Genomic DNA, 24494 nt, shown 5'->3' with positions numbered 1-24494 from the left:
TTTTTTACCAGTAATTGTTCCACCATATTTCAGTCAACAAATATTTGAGACATCCCTACCATGTACAAGACATTCTGCTATAAAGTGGTACAAAATTTCTAGAACTTTATTCACATCCCTTTTATTCTTTACTCTTCTTTCTCCTGAGTAGTTTAAAATATATAATGACAAAGGACCAGATTTCCCTAGGGTTCCCTCAACCTACAACACTCTTCCATATTCCTTATTCATACTGTATCCATTCACATTCACTCAACAAAAAGTACAGTAGTGCTAGGCATTGTAACGTGTGGTAATATGAGTCCCTCTCAGGAAATGAAGAGAGGATAAAGATAGTGAAGACATTTCAGAAGGAGAATCTATAAGATAGTGCCCTCAGAAGTATCAGAAAAGAAACAAAGATGACTCTCAATTTTGTTGTTGGGAGACTAAGTAGGTGATGATGCCATTAACAGAACAGGAACTGCAGAGGCTTCTCTGCAATAATTAAAAATTTGGTCTAAGAACGTTAAACACGAAGTTCCTTCTGGGTATTCTCCAGTTGAGTTGCCCGGACTAGAATCAGTAATTCCCGTATTTGAGTAACCACTGTGTGGCAAGATCCAGGGCACTTACTAAGACATACTCCCAAAATCACAGAATTTAAGAGTCAGGTGACAGAGAATGCAAGTAAAAGTGTGCTTAAAAGAGAAACTCAGGTAAGACAGAAGACTGGAAGCACAGGCACAATTATAAAGGACTTTATATGCCATGCTTAGGAGGCTGGATCTATCCAGGCAATGGGAAAGCATTTAAGGTTTTAAACAAGGAATGGCTTAATTAGATTTGTATTTTAGAAAGATCACTCCAGTTTTAGGGTAGAAAATGGGTTGGAAGAGTGAAAACTGAAAGCAAAAGAAACAAACAGGTAGCTGAGAAAGAAATGTGAGCAAGAGCAGATTGGTCCTAAGATGCACAAAGATTAGAGGAAGATATGTATGATAGGTAATATTTGCAACCCTGCCTTTCCCAGAGCACACTCAAGTTAAAATCTCTAAAGGACAACAGCAGTCCCTAAACTACACTTAATCATAAGAATAAAGTAGTAATAGCAACATGCAAGTATTAAGCCCCTGATAGGCCCAACACTATTCTATGCTCAATCTTTCTTTTCTACAACAAACTGTGGTAACCATATTCTTACCAAATTACCAGATTAATAGTAAGGTGTGGGAAAACTCTGAATTACATATTTTGATCTGGGAGCTGAGGAATGTATTTTTTTCTATAACCACTTGAATTTCCAGTTATACAGCCTTTATGGAAAATATATAATCTAAATATGTAGTACACAATAAAGAAAAGCAAAACTGAACAGACTCAAGCAACAAAGTTCTTCTATGATTATTCAGTCACCTCATTAGCCAAAGGGCTTATAATATATGGACCTTATACACTTTTGGAAGAGAAAGTTTTTCATAGACCTTTTACTAATATATTGGGCCCTGATCGGATTAGAGGTGACAATGTGTCCAGATTCTCCTGAGTCATCAGCTGTAATATACCATGTGGCTCAATCAATTTTGATAATTAAAACATAAGTTGAGGGTTTCTGAGAAAGCTCTTTCCTGCCTTTTCCCTTTTTTCTTCTACTGGAACATAAACATAAGGCTGGACCAAGAGCAGCCCTCTTCGAACCACAAGATAATAAGCATGAGGACACAAGCCACGTAATAAGGATAGCACAGTATAAGAAAAAAAGTCTGAGTCTGAGACTGTGGTTACTTTATGCTGCTATACCAACCCTACCTGGAAACCACTGTAAAGAGAGAGTAATGAAATCCCTCTTCAACTAAGTAACTATAGGCTAAACATAGTCCTAATTCATAAACTCTGCGTTTCTGACCAAACTACTTAACAGGGCACATAAGACACTTCACGGTCAGCTCCATTTCCCTATCCCATTTCACACCAATCTCTGTCTCATGCCTTCCACTCCGGTAATTCTAAACCTTGTCGGAACAGCACATACCAGTGAGCTGATTTTCACCTGTCTACCTATAATTCTCTTTACTCTCTCTCATCCCTCCATTTCTCCACAATTTTAATTAACTCTTCCTCAGCATGCCAGACTTCATAACTCCTGGCTGGGAGTTAAGGTACCCTGCCTCCTTGCTCTCACATCACCCCATGCACCAGGGAGTACAGGGACTGTGCTGTATTATATAGCTATTTATGTAAGTATCTGTCTTCCCAACTAGATCACTAGCCCCTCAAGAAGAAAAGCAATAGTTTAGTTCTTTTGGTATTCCTGGACTCTGGCATAGTAGCAGCTGGCCCACCAGCAATGCTCAGTAAATGTTTGTTGAATGAATTAGAGTTACATAAAACATGGCTGTTTTTAATTAGTAAAAACAATTATATAAAAAAGACTGTTAAATGATCCCCCTTCACATTAAAAAATAATTTTCACCCATAATTTGCCCTGAAAATAAGAAAATGGCTTAAGTATTTTCTGCCACCATATGTTGCTTTATAAGATTATTTCCCCCTTAGAACTGTAAGTCCTAAAGACAACACCACAAAACTATCCTTATAGTCCTTGAAGGATTAGTCTCACTTCAGATGGAAAGTCAGAAAGCTAACCAGATGTCCAAAGAATACATTTTCTTACATATTATTAGCAAAACTCATCAGAATGAAGGTAAATAAAGAAATAAAATCTCTTCATACCTGTCACATTGTTGCATTATGGAAATTTCTTTAATTATTTCCTGAAGATCCGACTCAACAGGCACTTGTTTAATTGCCACAACCTGACCAGATTCCTTATGTATTGCTTTAAATACACTTCCGTAAGACCTAAAAGAAACCAAGACGTTTATTTTTTTCCTTTCAAATATCATAGGTATTAGAGAAAAAGTCTACTATGAGTGAGTTTTTGCATGTAGTTTTTTCTGGTTTAAAACACTATTTAATGGTGATAACTCAAAGTAAACAAATAAGAAAAGTGAATTATACCTTAGCTTTAATGCTTCAATTATATACTTAAAATCTACTAAAATCATCAAGTTCATATATAAAGATTTGCTTTTTCCTTATGAATGAAAGAAGTAGACTTACGGTTTGTCAACTCAAACAAATGCAGCATTAAGAAGATATAAATGAAAATTAAAAGAATGAAATATAGAACAAAAACAGCCAAAGTCTCAAGTTAGGGGAAAAGGCCTATCTCACCTTAAGCATAATCATCCCCAAAATATCAAAGCCCCATGCCTGTTCAGACCGAATAAAAGCAAAATGAAACCCTCAGCTGAGGACTACATTATTACCAAAGTTAGAGAAGCAAGGAATCTGGTTTTCCCTTTGTCATACATCCAAGGTCTCCTCAAATGCTCCTCCTCCTCCTCAAGAGCAAGACCACACACTTACAGGTAAATCAAAGGAGTAATAGGATCTAATGGCCCCCTGCCCAAAAATCATCTCTGCTACAACCCTTGAAACTTTGCCAATTAAATATTTATGTGTTTTAAAGTGCAAAACAACGAGAGAGGGAAGCCATGTGTACTCTGGTATGAATTAGAAGACAAAGTAAACATTGCTACCACTTTCTTTTCTTACAGTAAGCCAGGTACTAGGATTAGTGTTTTACATGCATTATCGAATTCGACCCTCTCAACTGTGAGGTAAACTACCACCAACATTTTATAAATGAGGGAACAGAGACTCAGATACTGAATTTAAACATATAATTTAGCAAAGAATTTAAACATATAATGATTCCAAAGACCATACTCTTCCCACTGAATCATTTCTGCAGAGGAGAAAGAAGAGCAAGTCATTGAAAGACATGGCACGTTTCCTAGTATTAGAAAGCTATGCAGAATCACTTTCCAATTTATAATCTTTTAAAATAAGTGAAAAATAAGTGATAAACCAGCTACCCTAATAAAATGAATTTTATCCTATCCTCTGTTTCTTTAAGCTTTCCGAAGTAATTTCTTTAATTTGATACTCAAAGACACCTTTGTGTGTATGTAGTCCTAATTTATGCTCGTAAAAATACACACACACACGCATATATACCTCCCCCTTAAACATCATATGTGTATGTTTACATATATATGTATATAAACATGCATGTGTGCATACATATATATTCCCTCAAAAGCCAATACAGAATTCAGTGATGGGTTATCTACTGCGAATGAACACCATCACTTTCTTCTAAAGTCTCATTACTGCAAAAGAGAAGCTGGGAACCACATTTCCCAGAATTCCTTTCCTTGAATGGAACCTAGTTAACAGCCTGACAATGAGAAGAATATGCACGAAATCTGAACGGCAAAAAGTTGAGGAGAAACCATCATTCTCCAGATGTAGTTGGAGCAGATGCACTGACAAATACGACATATACGGTGGCTTCCTGCTGAGTTTTTGATGACCAATACATGTTGCTACAGAATAAGAGAGTTGGCGAGAGCTTCTCAAAGATTCTTAAGGATTCCAGTAGATTCCCAGTGAGCTTTTAAGAAACACTCATTTCAGTGTTTCAGGCAGAGATGTTTAGCGTTGGCTTCTCTGACCTTCATTAGCAGATTTGATGACCTCTGTATCTGCGGCCCTTCAACAAGTCATTTGAGCTCCTAATTTTATAATAAACTCTCTATAACCAGAGTACATCAAGGAGCTTTTCTTTTCCTGATCAAACCCTGCTACCAATAGTTTTTGGCATAGGAAGTGGTTCCAAGGGAAAGATCTTAAAGATAAGAAGCTTGAATTAGTTCTTTCTTAGATCTGAAGACCGTAATGACTTCAATGCAAGTACAAATAGAATATTGACAGTCTATGGCATTCAGTGGCAAAACAATTATTTAAATTATTACCCTTAGTTGCCTAAAGAGTAAGTAAAGCTTTAGAAGACCAAGTACCTGTATCATTAGAACGTTACGATGAAAGTAAGAGTACAAATACTATAGAACAGGCTATATTGGAAATATACTATAGAACAGGCCTACATTGGAAAAGTTACATAACAAATATGACAAGCTCAGAGCTTAAACTTCCAGCTCAAGACTGAGAACCAGAAAACTTCTGAATGCCCCAAAAGAATTTTTTAATTCTTATAGGCACAGGGCTGAGACTTCTGAAAATAAACTCAAGGTCCAATCTATGCTAGAAGCTGAATTACATTGCAAACTAAATTCACAACATCACCAGGTCTATTCTGTTAAAGTTAGACTTTTAACTATAAAGAAAGGTATCCAGTGAGTTGGTAATGAGACATTTAAGTAGACATTTATTAATCTGAGTACCTTGAACCCCCCAAACCTACCAAGCCTCCCTTGCCAACAAAAGCAACCCTATTCCCCAGTGGGAGAAGGTGAGCCTCACAACGCCTAAAGACTCCATAATGACCTCACCTGAGGCAGTCACTTTTCAGGGGAATGTAGATCCTCCTCCATCACCTCTCATTGCTTCCAGTCCTATAACTACACTCAAATCCCCACACACCAGAGGGATGAATATAAAATCTGATGCAACAGCACCTTGCTTTTTCATACCAAAAAAAGTTTAAGATTATTGTCAGTTTTTAGCAGAATTCTAAAGAATATGTGTGGGAATAGATTCCAAGATTTCTAGGGAGAAAGGAATTCACAGATATGGATACAAGACCAGAAATTCCAGACCCAGTGTGTTATCTCAAACAGTTAGGAGTATGCTCCCAACAGTATGCTCAGCTAGTTAACTGAAACTTGGACTCTAAAGTGGCCTAGAGAAATGCTAGAGATCCTCAGTATACATTAGAGAAAGGAGACCAAAGGTTCAAGTAGATAAGATACTGGAATGGATATATTATATTTGACTTGTTCACCGAACTCCTACTATGCTCACTGAGAGGGTCCAGAAGATACTCCCCTTGCTAGCATCCTTGGAAGCTCTATAGTGCAGGTCAGCGATAACAGAGATGCCAACAGTGAAATGGGCTCCCTAATTTTAATGAGAGATAGAATCCATAAAGAAGTGAAAAGAACTAGCAAAATCTTTGTACCAGAGACAAAGCAGGCATGAAAATCATAATGGGTAGCAAAGTAAGGCTGAATTTTCTTTTTTTTTTATACATTTAAGTTTGGATATTAAAATTATGCTGGCTTCATAAAAATAACTGCAGTTATGTGCCCTTTCCTTTAAAGACTTAGCTTTTTTTTTTTTAGTAAAATGCATATAACATAAAATACACCATTTTCAACACTTTTAAGTGTACGATTCAGTGGCATTTAGTGCATTCTCAATGTTGTATCATCATTACTTCTGTCTAGCACCAAATCATTTGGAATCTCCTTTCTGGTCTCTGGACTTATCTATTCTGGATTCTTCATATAAATGGAATCATGTAATATATGGCTTTTGTATCTGGCTTCTTTCACTAAATAGAGTATTTTCAAGGTTCATCCTACTGTAGCATGTATCAGTATGTCATTCCTTTTAATGGCTAAACAATATTCCATTGTACAGATATATCACATTTTATCCATTCACCAGTTGATAAACATTTCCACATTTGGCTCTTGTGAATACCAGTGCTATGAGCTGGTATCTTTTTTAATTAACAGAGATCTATCTTTCCATCTTTTCCATGGTAAATGATCTATTTAAGTTTTAACTTTTTTGAGGATCAATTTATATTATTATATATTTATATTTTATTATGAAATTTATAGAATTTACATTATGAAAACATCTACTTTTGGATTTTCAAATGAGTTGTCATTAGAGCAACATATAGTGGCCTCTTAATTCTTCAAACTGTTTCTCTATCTTTGCTTGTAACTTCTTTCTTATTCCAAATTTTTTATCATTTTGCTCTTCTTTCTTTAGTCAAAGTCAGAAGAGGTTTAACTATTTTATTGATCTGCTCTAAGAAATAGTTTTTGTATTAATAATTTCTAAATTTTATTTTCTATTTCATTAATTTCAGCTTTTTCTTTTATTAATTCTCTCTTCCTAATTTTTTGGGTACATTTTATTATTTTTCTAAGTTCACTGTGCAAGCACTAAGTTCTTTTCTTTTGGTATTTCTTTGTTAGTAATGAAGGAATTTAAAACTAAATGTTTTCCCCTAATTACAGCTTCTCTGGATTCCACAGATATTGGTATGATTTGTTCTCTTTTTCATTTTCTAAATAATTCATAGTTTCCTCTTTAATCTATAGGTTACCTCAGACTATGTGTACAAAATTCCAACAAGTATGGGTTTTATCATATTGTAATTATTTCTTTCTAATTTTAACAAACTATAATCAACAGTGAAACATACAAAATCTTTTTTTAAGGGGCGCCTGGGTGGCTCAGTCGGTTGAGCGTCCGACTTCGGCCCAGGTCATGATCTCGTGGTCCGTGGGTTCGAGCCCCGCATCGGGCTCTGTGCTGACAGCTCAGAGCCTGGAGCCTGTTTCAGATTCTGTGTCTCCCTCTCTCTCTGACCCTCCCTGTTCATGCTCTCTCTCTGTCTCAAAAATAAATAAACATTAAAAAAAAAAAATTAAAAAAATAAAAAATCTTTTTTTAAAATGTGTTAGTTTTTTAATCAATGCTTTATGAACATACCAAAAAAGGAGGAATGCCAAAATATATGTTGTAATACAAGCGCAGATATACACTGTATATTTATAAATATAATCAAGTTCGCTGATTACAATATTTAGATCCTCTATGTCTTTTTTTCTATTACTCTTGTCCAATTCTTAAAGAGATTTATGAAAATCTCCCATCTGAATATACTTTTATGAGACTCCCCTGACATTTCTAACAGCTTTCCTTCACAAATTTAACTGTCATAGTGACTGACACATATACGTTTCATATAAATTGTCTTATATGCCACTACCTTAAGTCCCTCATTATTCTTTATTTGGGTATTAACCCCTCTTTATTCACTTGAGATCTTTTAACTTTAACTAATTTACCTGATAAAAATATTGCCACTCCTATTTCTTTTTATTTTTATTTGTAGGATTATCTCTTTCTTATCGGCATCTCTAATAGGAACTATCCCTATATTTCTACCCTACAGGCCTCTTATAAATAGCATATTCCTAGATTTTTGCATTTTAATTGACCCTACTAGTTTGTCTTTTAATGGGATAACTGACATTTAGTGAAAAATATATTTCATTTTATTCCTTCCAACTTACATTTAGCTTATTATTTTACATTTTTGTTTCCTCTATTTCCTTTTCCTCGCTCTCACTGGTTTACACCATTTTAATTGTTTTATGCCTTTCATCATTTTGAAAGTTCTTTTATATGCTGCCATTTCATTAAATGTCCCTATGTGCTAAAATTGAAACATTTCTCTACTATTATTTTAAATCATATTAACTATTCCTCTGTCTCACTGAGACACTCTATTTACAATCTATTACTCATTTTTCCCCAAGTAAAATGAGTCCCAACATCCTGAAAGATGGTCTTATGTTCACTTGCCTAACAAAGTCAAAATCTTTCAAGCTTATTAATAAGAACACCAGACAGAACAAATTAACAAACCTTGTGAGTCACTTTATGGCACACTTCTTGCTTTTCTTATACATATATGTGTGTGTGTGTGTGTGTGTGTGTGTGTGTATACGTGTGTGTGTGTGTGTGTGTGTGTGTGTGTGTGTATCCTACTTCTCTGAAAAACACAATTACTAGATTCAGCACAATCCAGTATTTTCAAATTCATATTGACTGCTACAAAGTATATTAATTTTAATTACTACTACTATTTTTTTCCTTTCCACTTTTATTGAGATATATCTGACATATATAATATTGTAGTAGTTTAAGGTGTACAACATAATGCTTTAATGTATGTATATACTACAAAATGATTACAAAAATGATTACAAGTTTAGTTGACACCTAACAGCTCACAGAGTCAGAAAAAAGTTTTTTCTTATGATGAGAACTTTTAAGGTCTACTCTCTTAGCAACACTGAAATCTTTAATATAGCATTGTTAACTAATCACCATGCTATATATGTACATCCTTGGAACTTATTTATCTTATAACTAGAAGTTTGTACCTTTTGACCCCCTTCACCCATTTCTCCCACTCCCCGTTATCCTCTCTCTGGAAACCACCAATTTGTTCTGTTTCTATGAGCTTGGCTTTTTAGATTCCACATATAAGTGAGATCATACAGTATTTCTCCCTCTCTGACTTATTTCACTTAGCATAATGTCCTCTTTATGACCGAATAATATTCCATTATATATGAATCTTCCTTGACTTATACGGCAGCTATGTCCTGATAAATCCATAGTAAGTTCAAGATATCTTAAGACGAAAATGCATTTAATATGTTTAACCTACCAGACATCACAGCTTAGCCTAACCTATCCTAAATGTGCTCAGAACACTTACATTAACCTACAGTTGGGCAAAATCATCTAACACAAAGCTCGTTTTGTAATAAAGTGTTGAGTATCTCATGTAATTTGTTGAATACTATGCTGTAAGCAAAAAACAGAATAGTGGTATGAGTACAAAATGGTTGTAAGTGTATTAATTGTTTACCTTCATGACTGCATGTCTGAATAAGAATTGTGGCTTACTTCTGCCACCTACCAACATAAGAAAGGTTATGATACTACATATCATTAGCCCAGGAAAAGATCAAAATTCAAAATTTGATATATGGTTTCTACTGAATGCATATCACTTTTGCACCATCATAAGTCAAACCAGGTAAATTGGGGACCATCCATATATACCACATTTTCTTTACCCATCTGTATATACCATATTTTCTTTACCCATACAACCATCAATGGGACACTTACATTGTTTCTATGTCTTGGCTGTTGTAAATAATGGTGCATTGAACATGAAGATGCAGGTATCTCTTCAAGATGATGATTTTGCTTCCTTCACATACATATACCCAGAAGAGAGACTGCTGGATCATACGGTAGTTCTATTTTTAATATTTTGAAGAACGTCTATATTGTTTTCTATAGTGGCTGCACCAATGTTCATTCCCACCAACAGGGCACAGCAGTTCCCCGTTCCCCACATTCTCACCAATACTTGTTATTTCTTGTCTTTTTGGTAAGAGCCATTTTAACAAGTGTGAGGTGATAGCTCATTGTGGTTATGATTTACATTTCCCTGATGATTAATGATGTTGAGCATCTTTTCTTGCACCTGCTGACCATCTGGATGTCTTCTTTGGAAAAACATCTATTCAGATCCTCTATCCATTTTTTAATTAAAATGTTTGGGTTTTTTGCTATTAAGATGTATGAGCTCTTTATATGTTTTGGATATTAACCCCTTATCAGATATATTACTTGCAAATATTTTCTCCAATTCTACAGGTTGCTTTTTCATTTTATTAATGGTTTCCTTTCACTGCAGACATTTTTTAGTTTGACATAGTCCCACTTACTTGTTTCATTTTTGCCTCTGTTACCTTTTCTTTGGGTGTCAAATCCAAATGTCATGTCAAGACCAACGTCAAGGAGTTTACTGCCCATGTTTTCTTCTAGGAGTTTAAGTTTCAGGTTTTACATTCAAGTCTTTAATCCATTTTGAGTTGATTTTTGAGTATAAGACAGAAGCCCAGTTTCATTCTTTTGCATGTGGGTGTCCAGTTTTCCAACATCATTTATTAAAGAAATTCTCCTTTCCCCATTGTATATTCTTGGCTCCTTTGTTATAAATTAACTGATTATATATGCATGGGTTTGTTTCTGAGTTCTCTATATTGCTTCATTAAACTATGTAACTATTTTTATACCAATACCATAATATTTTTATTACTACAGGTTTTTTTTTTAACGTTTATTTACTTTTGAGAGAGACAGAGCATGCAAGCAGGGGAGAGGCAGAGAGAGGGGCACAGAGGATCCAAAGCAAGCTCTGTGCTGACAGCAGACAGCCTGATTCAGGGCTCAAACTCACAATCCATGAGGTCACGGCCTGAGCTGAAGTTGGACACTTAAACAACAGAGCCACCAAGGCACCCCTGATTACAACAGTTTTGTAATATTGTTTGAAATCAGGGAGCATGATGCCTCCAGATTAATTCTTTATTCTCATAACTGCTTTAGCTATTCAGGGTTTTCTGTAGTTCCAAACAAATTGTACAACAGTTTGTTCTATTTCTGTGAAAAATACCATTGGTATTTTGTTAGGGACTGCAATGAATCTGTGGATTGCTTTGGGTAGTATGAACATTTTAACAATATGAATTCTCCCGATCTATGAGCACAAAATATCTTTTTGTCTTCAATTTCTTTCATCAATGTGTTACAGTTTTCAATAAACAGATCTTTCACCTCCTTGGTTAAATTTTTCCTAGGTGTTTCCTTCTTTCTGATATAATTATAATTCATTTATAATCATTTTATTAATTCTAACATTTTGGGTGGACTCTGAGTTTTTCTATATAATATCATGTCATCTGCAAATAGAAACAATTTTATCTCTTCCTATTTCATTTGGATATTTTTATTTCTTTTTCTTTCCTAATTGCTCTCGCTAGGACTTCCTGTACTGTGTTAAATAAAAGTGGTGAGAGTGTTCATCCATGTCTTGCACCTGATCTTAGAAGAAAAGCTTTTAGTTTTTCACCACTGAGTATGATGTATGCCGTGGGCGTGTCATACATGGCCTTTATTATGTTGAAGTGTGTTCTCTCTAAACTACTTCTATTCAATAAAATATACTCTAGTGAAAGATTAATATTATATAGTAATTTATAATTTTCTGTCATTACCTAATGCTACTTTCATATTTTTTGTACTTACCCTTCTCCAAGTTTCTCTAATACATCAAAAACTTCTTCAGGCTGCTTAGTCAGACTGTCTTCACTCAGCTTTTTTAGCTTACTGATGAAAAAAAGAGAGAGAAAAATATTTTAAGACTTTTTATAAAATTTTTAATTTCATTTTTAAGAGGTAATCTATTCAGATAGTTCAAAAATAAAACAATATAAAAAACATAAGGCAAATAGTCTCGCTTCAATCCCTATTCCTAATCTTCCCAGAACACCTCAAATGACTACTTTTATTAGCTTGTTATGTAATCTTTATACAAATATGAATATATATTTTTACTTCTCACCCTTTTTAACACATAAGATAGCATTTTATACACACTCTTTCTACCCACACTGTTATAACTTTGCTGTTTTCATTTAACAACATGTAGCCTATATTGGAGAATCTACAACACAAGTACATAGAAAGCATCCCCATTCATTCTTTTTTACATTTACATCCTACACTATTGCAAAGATGTAGCATCTCTTACAAATCACTTTTTTATGAATATCTAGGTTTCCTTTTGCTATTATAAACAACACTGCACTGGATAAATGTATACATAGGTCAGTTCACACATGTTCCAGTGCATTTGTAGGATAAATTCCCAGAAGTGAAACTGCAAGATCCAGAGAATACATATACACATACATACACACACACAAAAATATAGAAGCATATGTATTGAATAAGTATATGTACTATAAGCATAATCATATTTGATAACAAAAAATACAATATAATCACTATAGTAACAACTACATAGCAATTATTAAGGTTACTGATTACATTTTACGTTTTATCTACTATAACCGTATGTTATATAAATATATACGTATAGTGATAGATACTAGCAAACTGCCCTCCAGGGAGCTTGCACCAATTTATTATCCTACCACTAATACATAAGAGAGACTCTTCCCCCACAATTTCACCAACAAAGTATTTAACTACATATCTGGATTTCAGTCAATATGTTAGCTGAAAATGTGTCACTCAGAATAGATTTAATTTGTATTTCTCTTATTCTGAGTGAAACTGAGTATCTTTTAACATCATTATGAAACTAGACCATCTATTCATTTCCTTTGTTCATTTCTCTTCAAGTTTTTTGGTCTTTTTCTTATCTATATACAAGGTAAACTTGCCTTTGTTTAGGTTTCAAATATTTTCAATTGTATTTTGACTTCACTTATGAGGTTTTAGTTTTCTACTCTATCTGACTTCCACATCGCCATAATGAAATGTGTTCTTGTTTTGTTTTGCCTTCTTTAAAAATCATTTATATGTATGGCATATGCAGATATCTGGAAACAGAGGTGAGAAGGATTACGCATGGCAAATTTGATGGAACAAAGTTAATTCAGTATGAATGAAATGTCATGTATGAAGAACTAAAATAATTCAGTATGAATAAAGAAAAAGTGAACAGGATGTAGAGGTAAGCAAAGTCAAATTTTAAAAAAGCTTTGTAAACCATGTTAAGGAACTCTTTTTTAAAAACTATCACTTCCCATATAGAAAATCTGAACAGACCAATTAGTAGTAACAATATTGAAATGGTAATCAAAACATTATCAAAGGATAATCAGAATCAGGCTCAGGTCACAATCTCACAGTTCGAATCCCACATCAGGCTCTGTGCCTGCTTCAGATCCCTTCCTCCATTTTAGGACACACAAAGGTGCTCACTATGAAAAAGAAAGCAAGCTTTCACCTGAATGTGACCATTCTGGCACCTTGATCTTGGACTTCTAAGCTTCCAGAACTATGAGAAACAAATCTGTTGTTTATAAGCTACCTGGTCTGTGGTATTTGTAGCAGCCTAAACAGACCAAGACAAAAACCCAAAGTTTGTTTTTTGAAGAGACCAACAAAATTAATAAACCCTAGACAAACAAAGCTAGACTTAAAAGAGAGAGAGAGAAAGAGACAGAGGGAGGGATAGGGAGAGAGAGAGAAGACTCAAACAACCAATATTAGAAATGAAAGAGGGGACATCAAAACTCATGCTCACAGAAATAAAAACAATTATAGGAAAATACTATGAATAATTATACACCAACAAACCAGATAATGTAGAAGAAATGGTTAAATTCTTAGAAATACACAATCTATCAAGATTGAATCCTGAAAAAATAAATATTCTCAGTAGATGTGTAAATACTAAGGAGATTGAAGGAGTAATAAAAAATCTCTCAACAAAGAAAAGCCCAGGACTAAAGGGCTTCACTGGAGAATTCTATCAAACATCTAAGGAAGAATTAACACCAACATTCCTCAAACTCTTCCAAAAAACTAAAGAGTAAAGAACACTTCCAAATTTATTCTGAAAGGCCAGCATTACTATGAACCAAAACCACATAAAGATACAGCATGAAAACTACAGACCAATATCCTTAAATACTGATACAAAAATCCTCAACAAAATACTAGCAAACCAAATTCACAGCACATTAAAAGAATTATACACCATGAACAAGTGGAATTTACACCTGTAATGTAATAATGGTTCAACAAATGAAAGGCAATCATTTGTTTAAAATTAAGTGCAAAAATCACATGATCATCTCCAGTGATGCAGAGAAAGTATTTAGCAAAATTCAATATCCTTTCATGATAAAAACACTCACACTAAAACTATTAAAAATAACATAAAATAACAATAATGAGGATGTGAAGAAATTGGAACTCTTGTGCACTGTTGGTGGGAATGTAAAGTGGTGCAGCCATTATGGAAAACAATATGAAGATTCCTCAAAAAATTAAAAATAGAACTACAATATAATCCGTTGATCCCACTTCTGGGTACATATACAAAAGAACTCAAAGCAGCATCTTAAAGAAATATCTGTGTACCCCATGTTTACAGCATTATTCTAAATAGCCAAGAGGTGGAAACAACCAAATGTCCATCAACAGATGAAAAGACAACCAAAATATGGTATAGGCATACAATGGAATAGTATGCAACTTTCAATGAAAACTGTCCTGGGGCACCTGGATGGCTCAGTCAGTTAAGTGTTGGACTCTTGATTTCAGCTCAGGTCATGATCTCACAGTTCAGTTCATGAGTCTGAGCCCCACGTTGGGCTCCACACTAATAGTGCACAGCCTGCTTGGGATTCTCTCTCTCTCTGCCCCTCCCCCACTTGCTCTCTCTTTCTCTCTCTCTCTCTCTCTCTCTCTCTCTCTCAAAATAAATAAACATTAAGAAAAAAAAAAGAATGAAACCTACAACATGGATGAACCTTGAGGACATCACATTAAGTGAAATAAGCCAGTCACAAAAGGACAAATACTGCATAATTCCACTCACATGACATATCAGTCAAAATTATAAAAACAAAAGTGGAAAGGTGGTTGCCAAGAGCTGGGGGTAAAGAGGAAGTAGAATTCATGTTTAGTGGGTACAGAGTAGTAGTGTCGCAAGGTAGCAAAGTTCCAGATATCTGTTGAACAACATTATGAATATACTTAATACTACCGAACTTAAAAATTTCTTAAGATAATAAATTTAATGTTTTGGGTGTTTGTTTGTTTGTTTGTTTGTTTTACCACAGCTTTAAAAAAGAGGTCTTATGGGGCACTTGAGTGGTTCAATTGGTTGAGCATCACACTCTCAGTTTCAGCTCAGGTCATGATCTCATGGTTCGTGAGTGCAAGCCCCACATCAGGCTCTATGCTGACAGAAGGGAGTCTGCTTGGGATTCTGTCTCTTTCTGTGTTCCTCCCCTACATGCATGTGCATACTCTCTCCCTCAAAATAAACATCTAAACTAAACAAACAAAAAATAAACACAAGGTCTTAGTGACTTAGAAAAACAGAAAAAAAGAAAAACTTCTCCATTTTTTCATTTATTTAAAACATAACTGTTTAAACCAAAAATAACGACTAACATGGGGTTAAATAACATATGTACAAGTAAAATATAGTACAAAGCAGCACAAAGGAAGAGAGATGAAAAAGATATGTACTCTTACAAGGGCCTCACATGATGTGTGAAGTGGTATAAAAGTATCTGAAGAAAGGAGCGTCTGGGTGGCTCAGTGGGTTAAGCGTCCGACTTCAGCTCAGGTCATGATCTTGCTCTTCGTGAGTTTGAGCCCTGCACCGGGCTCTCTGTGCTGACAGCTCAGAGCCTGGAGCCTACTTAGGATTCTGTGTCTCCTTCTCTCTCTGTCCTTCCCCCACACGTGCTCTGTTTCTGTCTCTTAAATAAACATTTAAAAAAATTTTTTTAAGTATTTGAAGAAAGATTTTTGATAAGTTAAAGATTCATATTGTAAACCTTCGAGGAATCACTAAAAATAGAAAGCAACAAGGGGCGCCTGGGTGGCTCAGTCAGTTAGGCGTCAGACTTCAGCTCAGGTCGTGATCTCACGGTTCGTGAGTTCGGGCCCCACAATGGGCTCTGTGCTGACAGCTCAGAGCCTGGAGCCTGTTTCAGATTCTGGGTCTCCCTCTCTCTCTGACCCTCCCCTGTTCATGCTCTGTCTCTGTCTCTCAAAAATAAACATTAAAAAATTAAAAAAAAAAAAAGAAAAGCAATGAGGTACCACTAATTCATCAATAGTGGAGATAAAATGGAATAAAAATTACTCTATCCAAAAAGGCATGAGTTGGGACGGGACGGGGCGGGGCGGGGCGGGGTGGGGGGGGGTAGGGAAGGAAAAAAGAACAGATAGAGACAAACAGAAAAAAATGGAAAGACTGTAGATTTAAACTAAAATATATCAGGAAATCCCCCTACTTTTGGCTATGATAGTGTGAAGAGGCTGACATATGCTCCTCAAACAAAAACACTGAACAAGTTGTCAAAATCAACCAGTTTATGACTCAAAAAATTGAAACAAAAGCAGCCAACATATTGAAAAGCAATTTATTCTTAAAACCTTGCAATGGCTTTGAGTAACAACAGAAAGACTGTGTGGACTTCCAGCCTAGGGCTGTTACCATCACCTGTCCCCCAATTCCATCAGTAGCAAGAACTACAGTTTTACTAGGACAAGCTTGACTATGAAAAGTAGCAACTTTGCTGCCAGAAAAAAATGGGCTCAATTTGGGACATGAATCAAAAACTGGCAGTTTTGTCAACTAAAGATGGTAAGCCTAATAATAAACAAATTGTCAAACCCACAGCTTTGACATTCAAGCTTGGGTAAACAACAAACTAGTCAGAAATTTAACAGGAAGAATCTGAAAATGAAAGGGTGAGATGAGTTCTCCATATATCATGGCTGACTAGAAAAATATGCACACAAGCATAGGAGACCCAACAAAAACCCATGAAAAGTAAAAGCCAAAAAAGACTTGAAAACTAGCTACAGCTTTGAATGCTCTCCCCCAATACATACACAGCTATATCAGCAGACAGTAGAAGGCATAAAGGTTCAAGGTGTTTAAGCACAACCTCTGCCCAAATCACTGGCTGATCACTAAGTTATGTAGAAAAGAGGTAATTTCAAATAATCCTGGCTACAAAATAAAAAATTAAAAAATGAGCAGAGGCATTAATAGCCAAATACTGCAAGAAGATAAATGCCACAGTTTAACTCCAAGGAGGTATAAAAAGAAAAAAAAAGCTGGAGGAAAAAGGAGAGAAACTAGAGTGTCTACAGTGTATTATTTTAAAAGTCTAGTTTTAAACAAAACAACAACAACAACAAAAAGATTATGAAACATACAAAGAAACAGGAAAGCATATTCAGGAAGCAGTCAATAAAGAGCAATCAACAGAAAAGAAAACAGTCATAAAAAATGATTTACAGGGGTGCCTGGGTGGCTCAGTCAGTTAAGCGTCAGACTTCAGATCAGGTAGTGATCAAGCAGTTCATGAGTTCGGGCCCCACTTCGGGCTCTGTGGTGACAGATCAGAGCCTGGAGCCTGCTTCAGATTCCGTGTCTCCCTCTCTCTCTGCCCCTCCTCCACTTACACTCTGGTCTCTCTCTCAAAAATAAATAAAATTTTTAAAATTTTTAAAAAAGAAGAAGAAAAATGATTTACAGTGGACCTAGATATTGAATATATATGAAAAAGGTTTCAAATTGGTTATTTTAGATATGCTTAAAAAGATGAATCTGTGTTCAAGAAATTAAAGAAAAATATCTTGAAAATGACTCAACAGAGAATCTCAATAGACAAATAGAAACTAATACAAATGTAAAATTTAGACTTGAAAAATAAATCTTTCATAAAAAATATACTAGAAGAACTCAACAGCATATCTGAGATAAAAGATGAAAGAATAAAAAAAATGAAAGAATCAATAGACTTTCAGATAGCTGAATAAAAGAGAGAGAGAGAGAAGATGAAGAAATAGTCTCAGAGACTGGTGATACATACAACATAGCAATACACATGTAATGGGAGTCTCAGGAGAAAAGAGAGACTAAGGGGCAGAAACAATTATTTGAAAAAACAGTAGCTGAAAACTTCCCAAATTTGAAAAATTAAGGTTTAAAAAGCATTAATGTACACATCCAAGAGGTAAACAAATCCAAGTAGGATAAACACAAAAAGATCCACAGCTAGACACACCGTAGTCAAACTGCCAAAAGACAACTGAAAATGACTCATCATGAACAGCAGAACAAGAAGAATATGAGTAACAGCTGACTTCTCATCAGAAACCATGCCAGTCAGAATACAGTGAAAGGAAACACTCAAAGTGCTGAGAGAATTCTAAATCCAACAAATTCCTCTTCCAAAAATGAAGGGGAAATAAGGACATCCCCAGATAAACAAGAACGGAAAGAATCTCTTGCTAGGAGAGCTTCTCTACAAGAAATAATGAAAGAACTTCTGGATTAAAGGAAATGGTAAATATCTGCATAAACATAAAAGATCAATTTATCTTAAAAAACAAAAGACTGTTTGAATCAATAATTATACTACTGTATTACTGAAGTAACATTCTGAGGTGTTATACACACACACACACACACACACACACACAACGCATAATAAAACAAAGGGAAAAGAAATGGAGCTATATTGAAGCAAACTTGCTATATTTTACCAGAATTAAGTCAACCCAAAATTGATTATAATAAAGATACATACTATAATCCCTTGAGCAACTATTAAGAAAAAAAAAAACTGGAGAAAAATGCAGTTAACAAAATTCTGTTGGTTAGTTACATAAAATATATATGGAGTCAAATCACTCCAATTAAAAGAGAGATTGTGAGACTGGATTAAAAAGGCAAGATCCAACTACATTCTATCTACAAAAAAACTCACACAAAGACATTAAATAAAAGGATGGAAAATACATACCATGAGAAACTAATCAAAACAAAGCTAAAGTGGCTGTATTAATTATCAGGCAAAGAAGACTGCAGAGAAATTAATGCCACCAGAGATAAAGAAGGACATTTCATAATGACAAAAGGACCAATTTATCAAGAAGACAGAACCCTACACATGTAAGCACCCTGAAACATAGCTATAAAACCATGGAACAAAAACGGAAAGAATTGAAAGGAGAAAAGTACAAATCCAAAATGATAATCACTGGAGATTTTGAAACTCCTGTCTCAGTAATTTACACAATAAGTTTAGCAAAATATCAGTAAGGATATACAAGACAAACAGTACTATCAACCAATTTAAGTTCTTTATTTCATGTCTTTAATTTCTAGTATCTTTATTTACCTTTTTTTCCCCAATAGTTTCCATTGCTCTGGTGAATTCTCCTGACTCTTCACTGGTGTTGTCCACCTTTCACCAGATACTTTTAACATAGCAATCACTGTAATTTCAAAGTCCCTGTATGACAGTTCCAACATCTGGATCATCTCTGATTTTGGTTTGGCTGACTATTTCATCTTTTGACAAAGCATCACTTTCCTTGCTTTTGGGGGTGATGTACTATTTTCACTTGAATCCAAGACACAAACACACACATGCAAACACTGATATAAAATTACCTAGTAGAAGTGGCTCTGGGGGAAAAAAATGTGATACAGGAATTGTACTCTAATATATAAAGGATTTTTATCAATAGTACAACAAAAATCCAAAGATAAAAATGGCAAAAAATACATGCAAACATTTCACAAAAAATATACAAATGGCTAATAAGCACATTGTGTCATGAGGGAAATGAAAAATAAAACTATAATAAAATAATACCACCCACAAAAATGGCTAAAATTATAATGACAATAACAAGTATTAATAAGGATATGGAACCAGAGGATCTCTCTCATACATTGATATTGGAAATGAAAAATTAGTCAATTCAAAAAACAGGTTAGCAGTTGTTATAAACTTTTAGGCACACACTTATACAAACCAGCAATTCTACTCCTAGGTATTTAAGAACCTATGTCCACCAAAGACTTGTACACAAAAACTCATAGCGGCCTTATTCAAAATCAAAAACTGGAAGAAAAAAAAATTCCAGAGGTGCCCGAGTGGCTCAGTTAAGTGTCCTAACTCTTGATCTCAGCTCAGGTCTTGATCTCAGGGTCGTGAGTTCAAGCCCCACACTGGGCTCCAAGCAGGGCATAAAACCTACTTTTAAAAAAATTCCAAATGTCCATCAACTAGCAGATGAATAAACAAACTATGGTAAATCCATACACTGGAATAATACTCATAATACTCATAATAATAATAATAATAATAAAACCTAACAAACTACTACATTCAAGATCTTGGACAAATCTCAAAATGACTATTGCTGAACCAAAAAAAAGCCAAACTAAAAGAGTGAACCTTATTCTATGCAAATTATATGTCTATAACATTTACCCAAAAAAGTTGTAAGGAAATTATTGGTGATTACAGCAAGAGCAATTTAGTGGAGTGGTAAAGGCAGAAACCAAACTGCAATGCTTTGAGACAACAGAATAAAGTGAAGAGGTAGAGACAACAATTATGGATCGCAGTCCACTTGGAAGTTTCTGGAAAGGATAAGTGACTGGAGACATGAGTTTGAGAAGGAACATAAAGCCAAACAAACAAACAAAAACCATTAGAAATGCTTGAAAAAGGGTAAATGATATTTTGAATGAATTAGTAAAATAAAGGAAAATTGAAAATACAAGTGAGAACAAGACATAACTACTAAAGCACATCCCTGAAAAGGGTGGAAGAATGAGATGGAAAGCACATGTGGATGGGACTGCTTTAACCTCAAAGGGTTGCAGACACCTCTCTCATAATAGGAGGATATGACAGGCAGACTTAAACAGTAAATGGTAGAAAGTTAAGGGAGCTCTCATATACTGACTTCTATTTGCTTTAGGAAGTCAGAGGGATATTCATCTGCTGTGAGTGAGGAAGTTAAAGTCTGAGATTTGAGAATATAAAACTGTATTTGAAATAGCCAGAGTAGAGAACCAAAACAAAACAAAAAAATATGAAGTTTAACAGGATTACTAGATAGCACTACAGGCCTTGTTGAGGACTTGCTGAGGCCTTGTTACAGACCATCAATTTAAAATGGCAATCTTCGAAGTTTCATATTTTCTTCATCACTGCTCACAAGTCTTTTTTTTTTTTTTTTTTTTTTTTGAGAGAGAGAGAGAGAGTGCGTGAGCAGGGGAGGGGCAGAGAGAGAGAGAGACAGGATCCGAAGCGAGCTCTGTACTGACAGCAGACAGCCTGATGTGGGGTTCGAACTCACAAACTGTGAGATCATGACCTGAGCCGAAGTCGGACACTTAACCAACTGAGCCACCCAGACGCCCCATTGCTCACAGGTCTTAAAGCAGGCAAGGAGAAAGCAAACAGCAAAATCTGACATTGTGCCAGACACATGCCACATAAGAACAATGAGACAAAGGAGTTAAAGATAGGGGTAAAAGAACAGCTGAAGATATGGACCAGGTAAGAAAGAAAGAAAAATAGGAAGGGGCTAATGAGCAGGGGAAAAGAGCAAAGCAGATACCATGAACCAAAGACTATATCCCTACCAGAAAGAGAAGTCAGTCTCTTAAATTTTCAAAAATATTCACTATTATACCTCAGAAAGCAAGGGTGCTTCGTGTCCTTCATGGCTAAGCAAGCATCAGTAGCTCAAGTGAGCCATGAACATGATATAGTGAGGGAGACAGCCTTATACTAACAAATCTCTTTAATACTAAACCAAAAGGTAATCTAACCACTACATACTTCTTCAGAAGTTACGAAAGTTTTCTTCAAAGCAGGCTCATAATCTGGCTCACTTTAAACAAACAAGTCATAGGTCCTCTAAAACGTATCCAGTAATTTAATTAACTCAATGAGAATTTTCTATTAGTCCACAGGTCTCATTTTCTCAACATGTTGAATAAGTGAAATGTCACTAATGTAACTTAAGCAAAAAGATGGTCTCTAGGGTGTCTGTCAAGTGAAAACACATGATTTATTTTCATAAACAATTCCTGGTTTATGTCGTTTGTCTTTATTTCCTCTTTCCCTTTCTGGTGTTTTAAATGAAAACGAATCATTTCAATTATGGTTTAATTTTAAATAACTTTTATATTGTCTGCTTTGAAAACCCTTACAGCTTAAAAAACTCATACTTAGGGTCGGCTGGGTGGCTCAGTCACCCAGGGTCATGAGTTCAAGCCTCACACCTAGGGTGAAGCCTACTTTAAAAAAACTCATAATTAAAAGCCAATTTAAAATATATATACACATTGGGGTGCCTGGGTGGCCCAGTTGGTTGAGCATCCAACTTTGGCTCAGGTCATGATCTCGCAGTGTGGGTTTGAGCCCCACGTCAGGCTCTGTGCTAACGACACGGAGCCTGGAGCCTGCTTCAGATTCTCTATCTCCCTCTCTCTCTGCCCCTCCCCTGCTCAAGCTCTGTCTCTCTCTGTCTCTCGAAAATAAACATTAAAAAAAAATTAAAATATATACACACACACACATAAACACATTTTCCTATTTTATTGCCTTGGTAAACACAACGTCATGAGTGTAATTTCTTCTATACTTGACATATGGTTTTTAACACCTCAGAATTTCATTATAATTGCATGTATTTAATCAGATATCCAAAAAAATTCTTAATGGGTGTCTTTAGAACATACGTCCTCCCAGGTGCTGGGGAATTCTGTGAAGAACAAATCACCCACAAGATATTTCTCTCATGGAACGTGATAGATAGGGTTTATTGCATACTTAAGCAGACATATCCCAGAATTGTCTTTTTAAAACAAGTAAGTGGCAGTCCTTTCCAGGTGATGTGGGACGGAGCGGCCACCAGGCTGCAAAGTAACAGACCTAAGTTTTATTGTGACTGCTGCAACACATACCTCACCCACAAATCTCCCTCTGAGAAAAAGACGCACCGCAGCAGTAGGAAACAGAAAGAGAATGTGAGAGACTACCATCAGGAATGGATAGAAGAGCAGGTTCAGAACCTGATCGAGAAAACAACCATGTATTTCAACAAGAGAGGATAGCTCCTACTCCATTCTCTGTTCCTCCTCCTGCAGGGGCAATGATCCCACAGTCTCCTGGGCCCTCCTCACCCCACATGGGGGCCCTTCCATGATGCCAATGATGGGCCCTCTTCCTCCTGGGACAATGCCAACGGGACCTCCTGGAATGAGGTGGCGCACCAGAGGCCACATGCCAGTGACGCCTGGGCCCCCACTGATGACTTCCCACCGTCCCATCAGGTGCCCACTCAGCCAGGAATGACTCAACCAGACAGGTAAGGAGAGACAGGAACCTCTTTTTTTTTAATTTTTTTTTTTAACGTTTATTTATTTTTGAGACAGAGAGAGACAGAGCATGAATGGGGGAGGGTCAGAGAGAGAGGGAGACACAGAATCCAAAACAGGCTCCAGGCTCTGAGCTGTCAGCACAGAGCCCAATGCGGGGCTCGAACTCACAGACCGCACGGACCGCGAGATCATGACCTGAGCCGAAGTCGGATGCTTAACCGACTGAGCCACCCAGGCGCCCTGAGACAGGAACCTCTTTATACCCATCTTATATTACTTGTTCTACTTCACCAAGAGATCATGGTGCTGTGATTCTGGGTGTTTTCCAGCAGCATGACAGGGAAGGCTTGCTCCCCCTTCCTATCAAAGAGAGAATAGTTTTTATAGGGGAGCAGAGGGACCAAAAAAAAAAAAAAAGCAATTTTCATTTGTATTATGAAATGTGAAAATAAAATTGTCAAGTGTTTTAGTTTAAAAAAACAAAAAGCAAGTAAGTGGCTAATATAATCTGGCTTTCCTGCCACTGGACTTTCCATCTCATAAAGCAGGAGAAAACATCATCTATTATACTGACATTGCTAATACCATGAAGAAAAAGAGTCTTCTCTCACAGTGTTTTCAAACATTAGAATTCCTCTTTTTTCCTCTTTTTTTTTTAGCTATAACCAATTTCTCTAGTAACCGAGTATTTATATGCCCATTTCAACCTTGACCCCATCCATAAGCTTATTTATCTCACTTTTGTGTTTCCTGTTCAATGTAAGAATTTCTGTTAATATTTTTTCCAAGATCCCAATACAAAGTTTTCTACACCTTCAATGGGAAGGTGGGGGAATCATTCTAGATAGACTAGTCTCAGTTTTCTACAAATTCCCCTCAATATTTTATCATTTCAAGAATAAGATACAATTAAAATTATACCTCAGATAATGGTATTATGGTGATATATTGTTTAATATTCGTATCTTTTAGAGATGCATAGTGAAATAGTTAAGAATGCTATGATATGATACCTGAGATT

At 35.6% G+C, this 24494-nt stretch overlaps 1 protein-coding gene and 1 pseudogene across 1 annotated transcript in view; one reads left to right on the top strand and one right to left on the bottom strand.

The window, feature by feature from the left end:
* The window catches only part of STK3 (serine/threonine kinase 3), a 281099-nt gene that overhangs the window by 234311 nt on the left and 22294 nt on the right, over positions 1 to 24494 (bottom strand). Inside the window, 2 exon segments of the mRNA XM_027064153.2 lie at positions 2713 to 2841; positions 11782 to 11862. Coding sequence (XP_026919954.2) covers positions 2713 to 2841; positions 11782 to 11862 — 210 coding nt within the window.
* On the top strand, positions 22888 to 23464 carry LOC106983847 (U1 small nuclear ribonucleoprotein C-like; annotated as a pseudogene).

The sequence above is a fragment of the Acinonyx jubatus genome, chromosome F2 (assembly GCF_027475565.1).
Source record: "Acinonyx jubatus isolate Ajub_Pintada_27869175 chromosome F2, VMU_Ajub_asm_v1.0, whole genome shotgun sequence".
Classification (NCBI taxonomy): Eukaryota; Metazoa; Chordata; class Mammalia; order Carnivora; family Felidae; genus Acinonyx; species Acinonyx jubatus.
The sequence above is the reverse complement of the archived record's forward strand: the minus strand, read 5'-3'. Positions and strand labels throughout refer to the sequence as shown.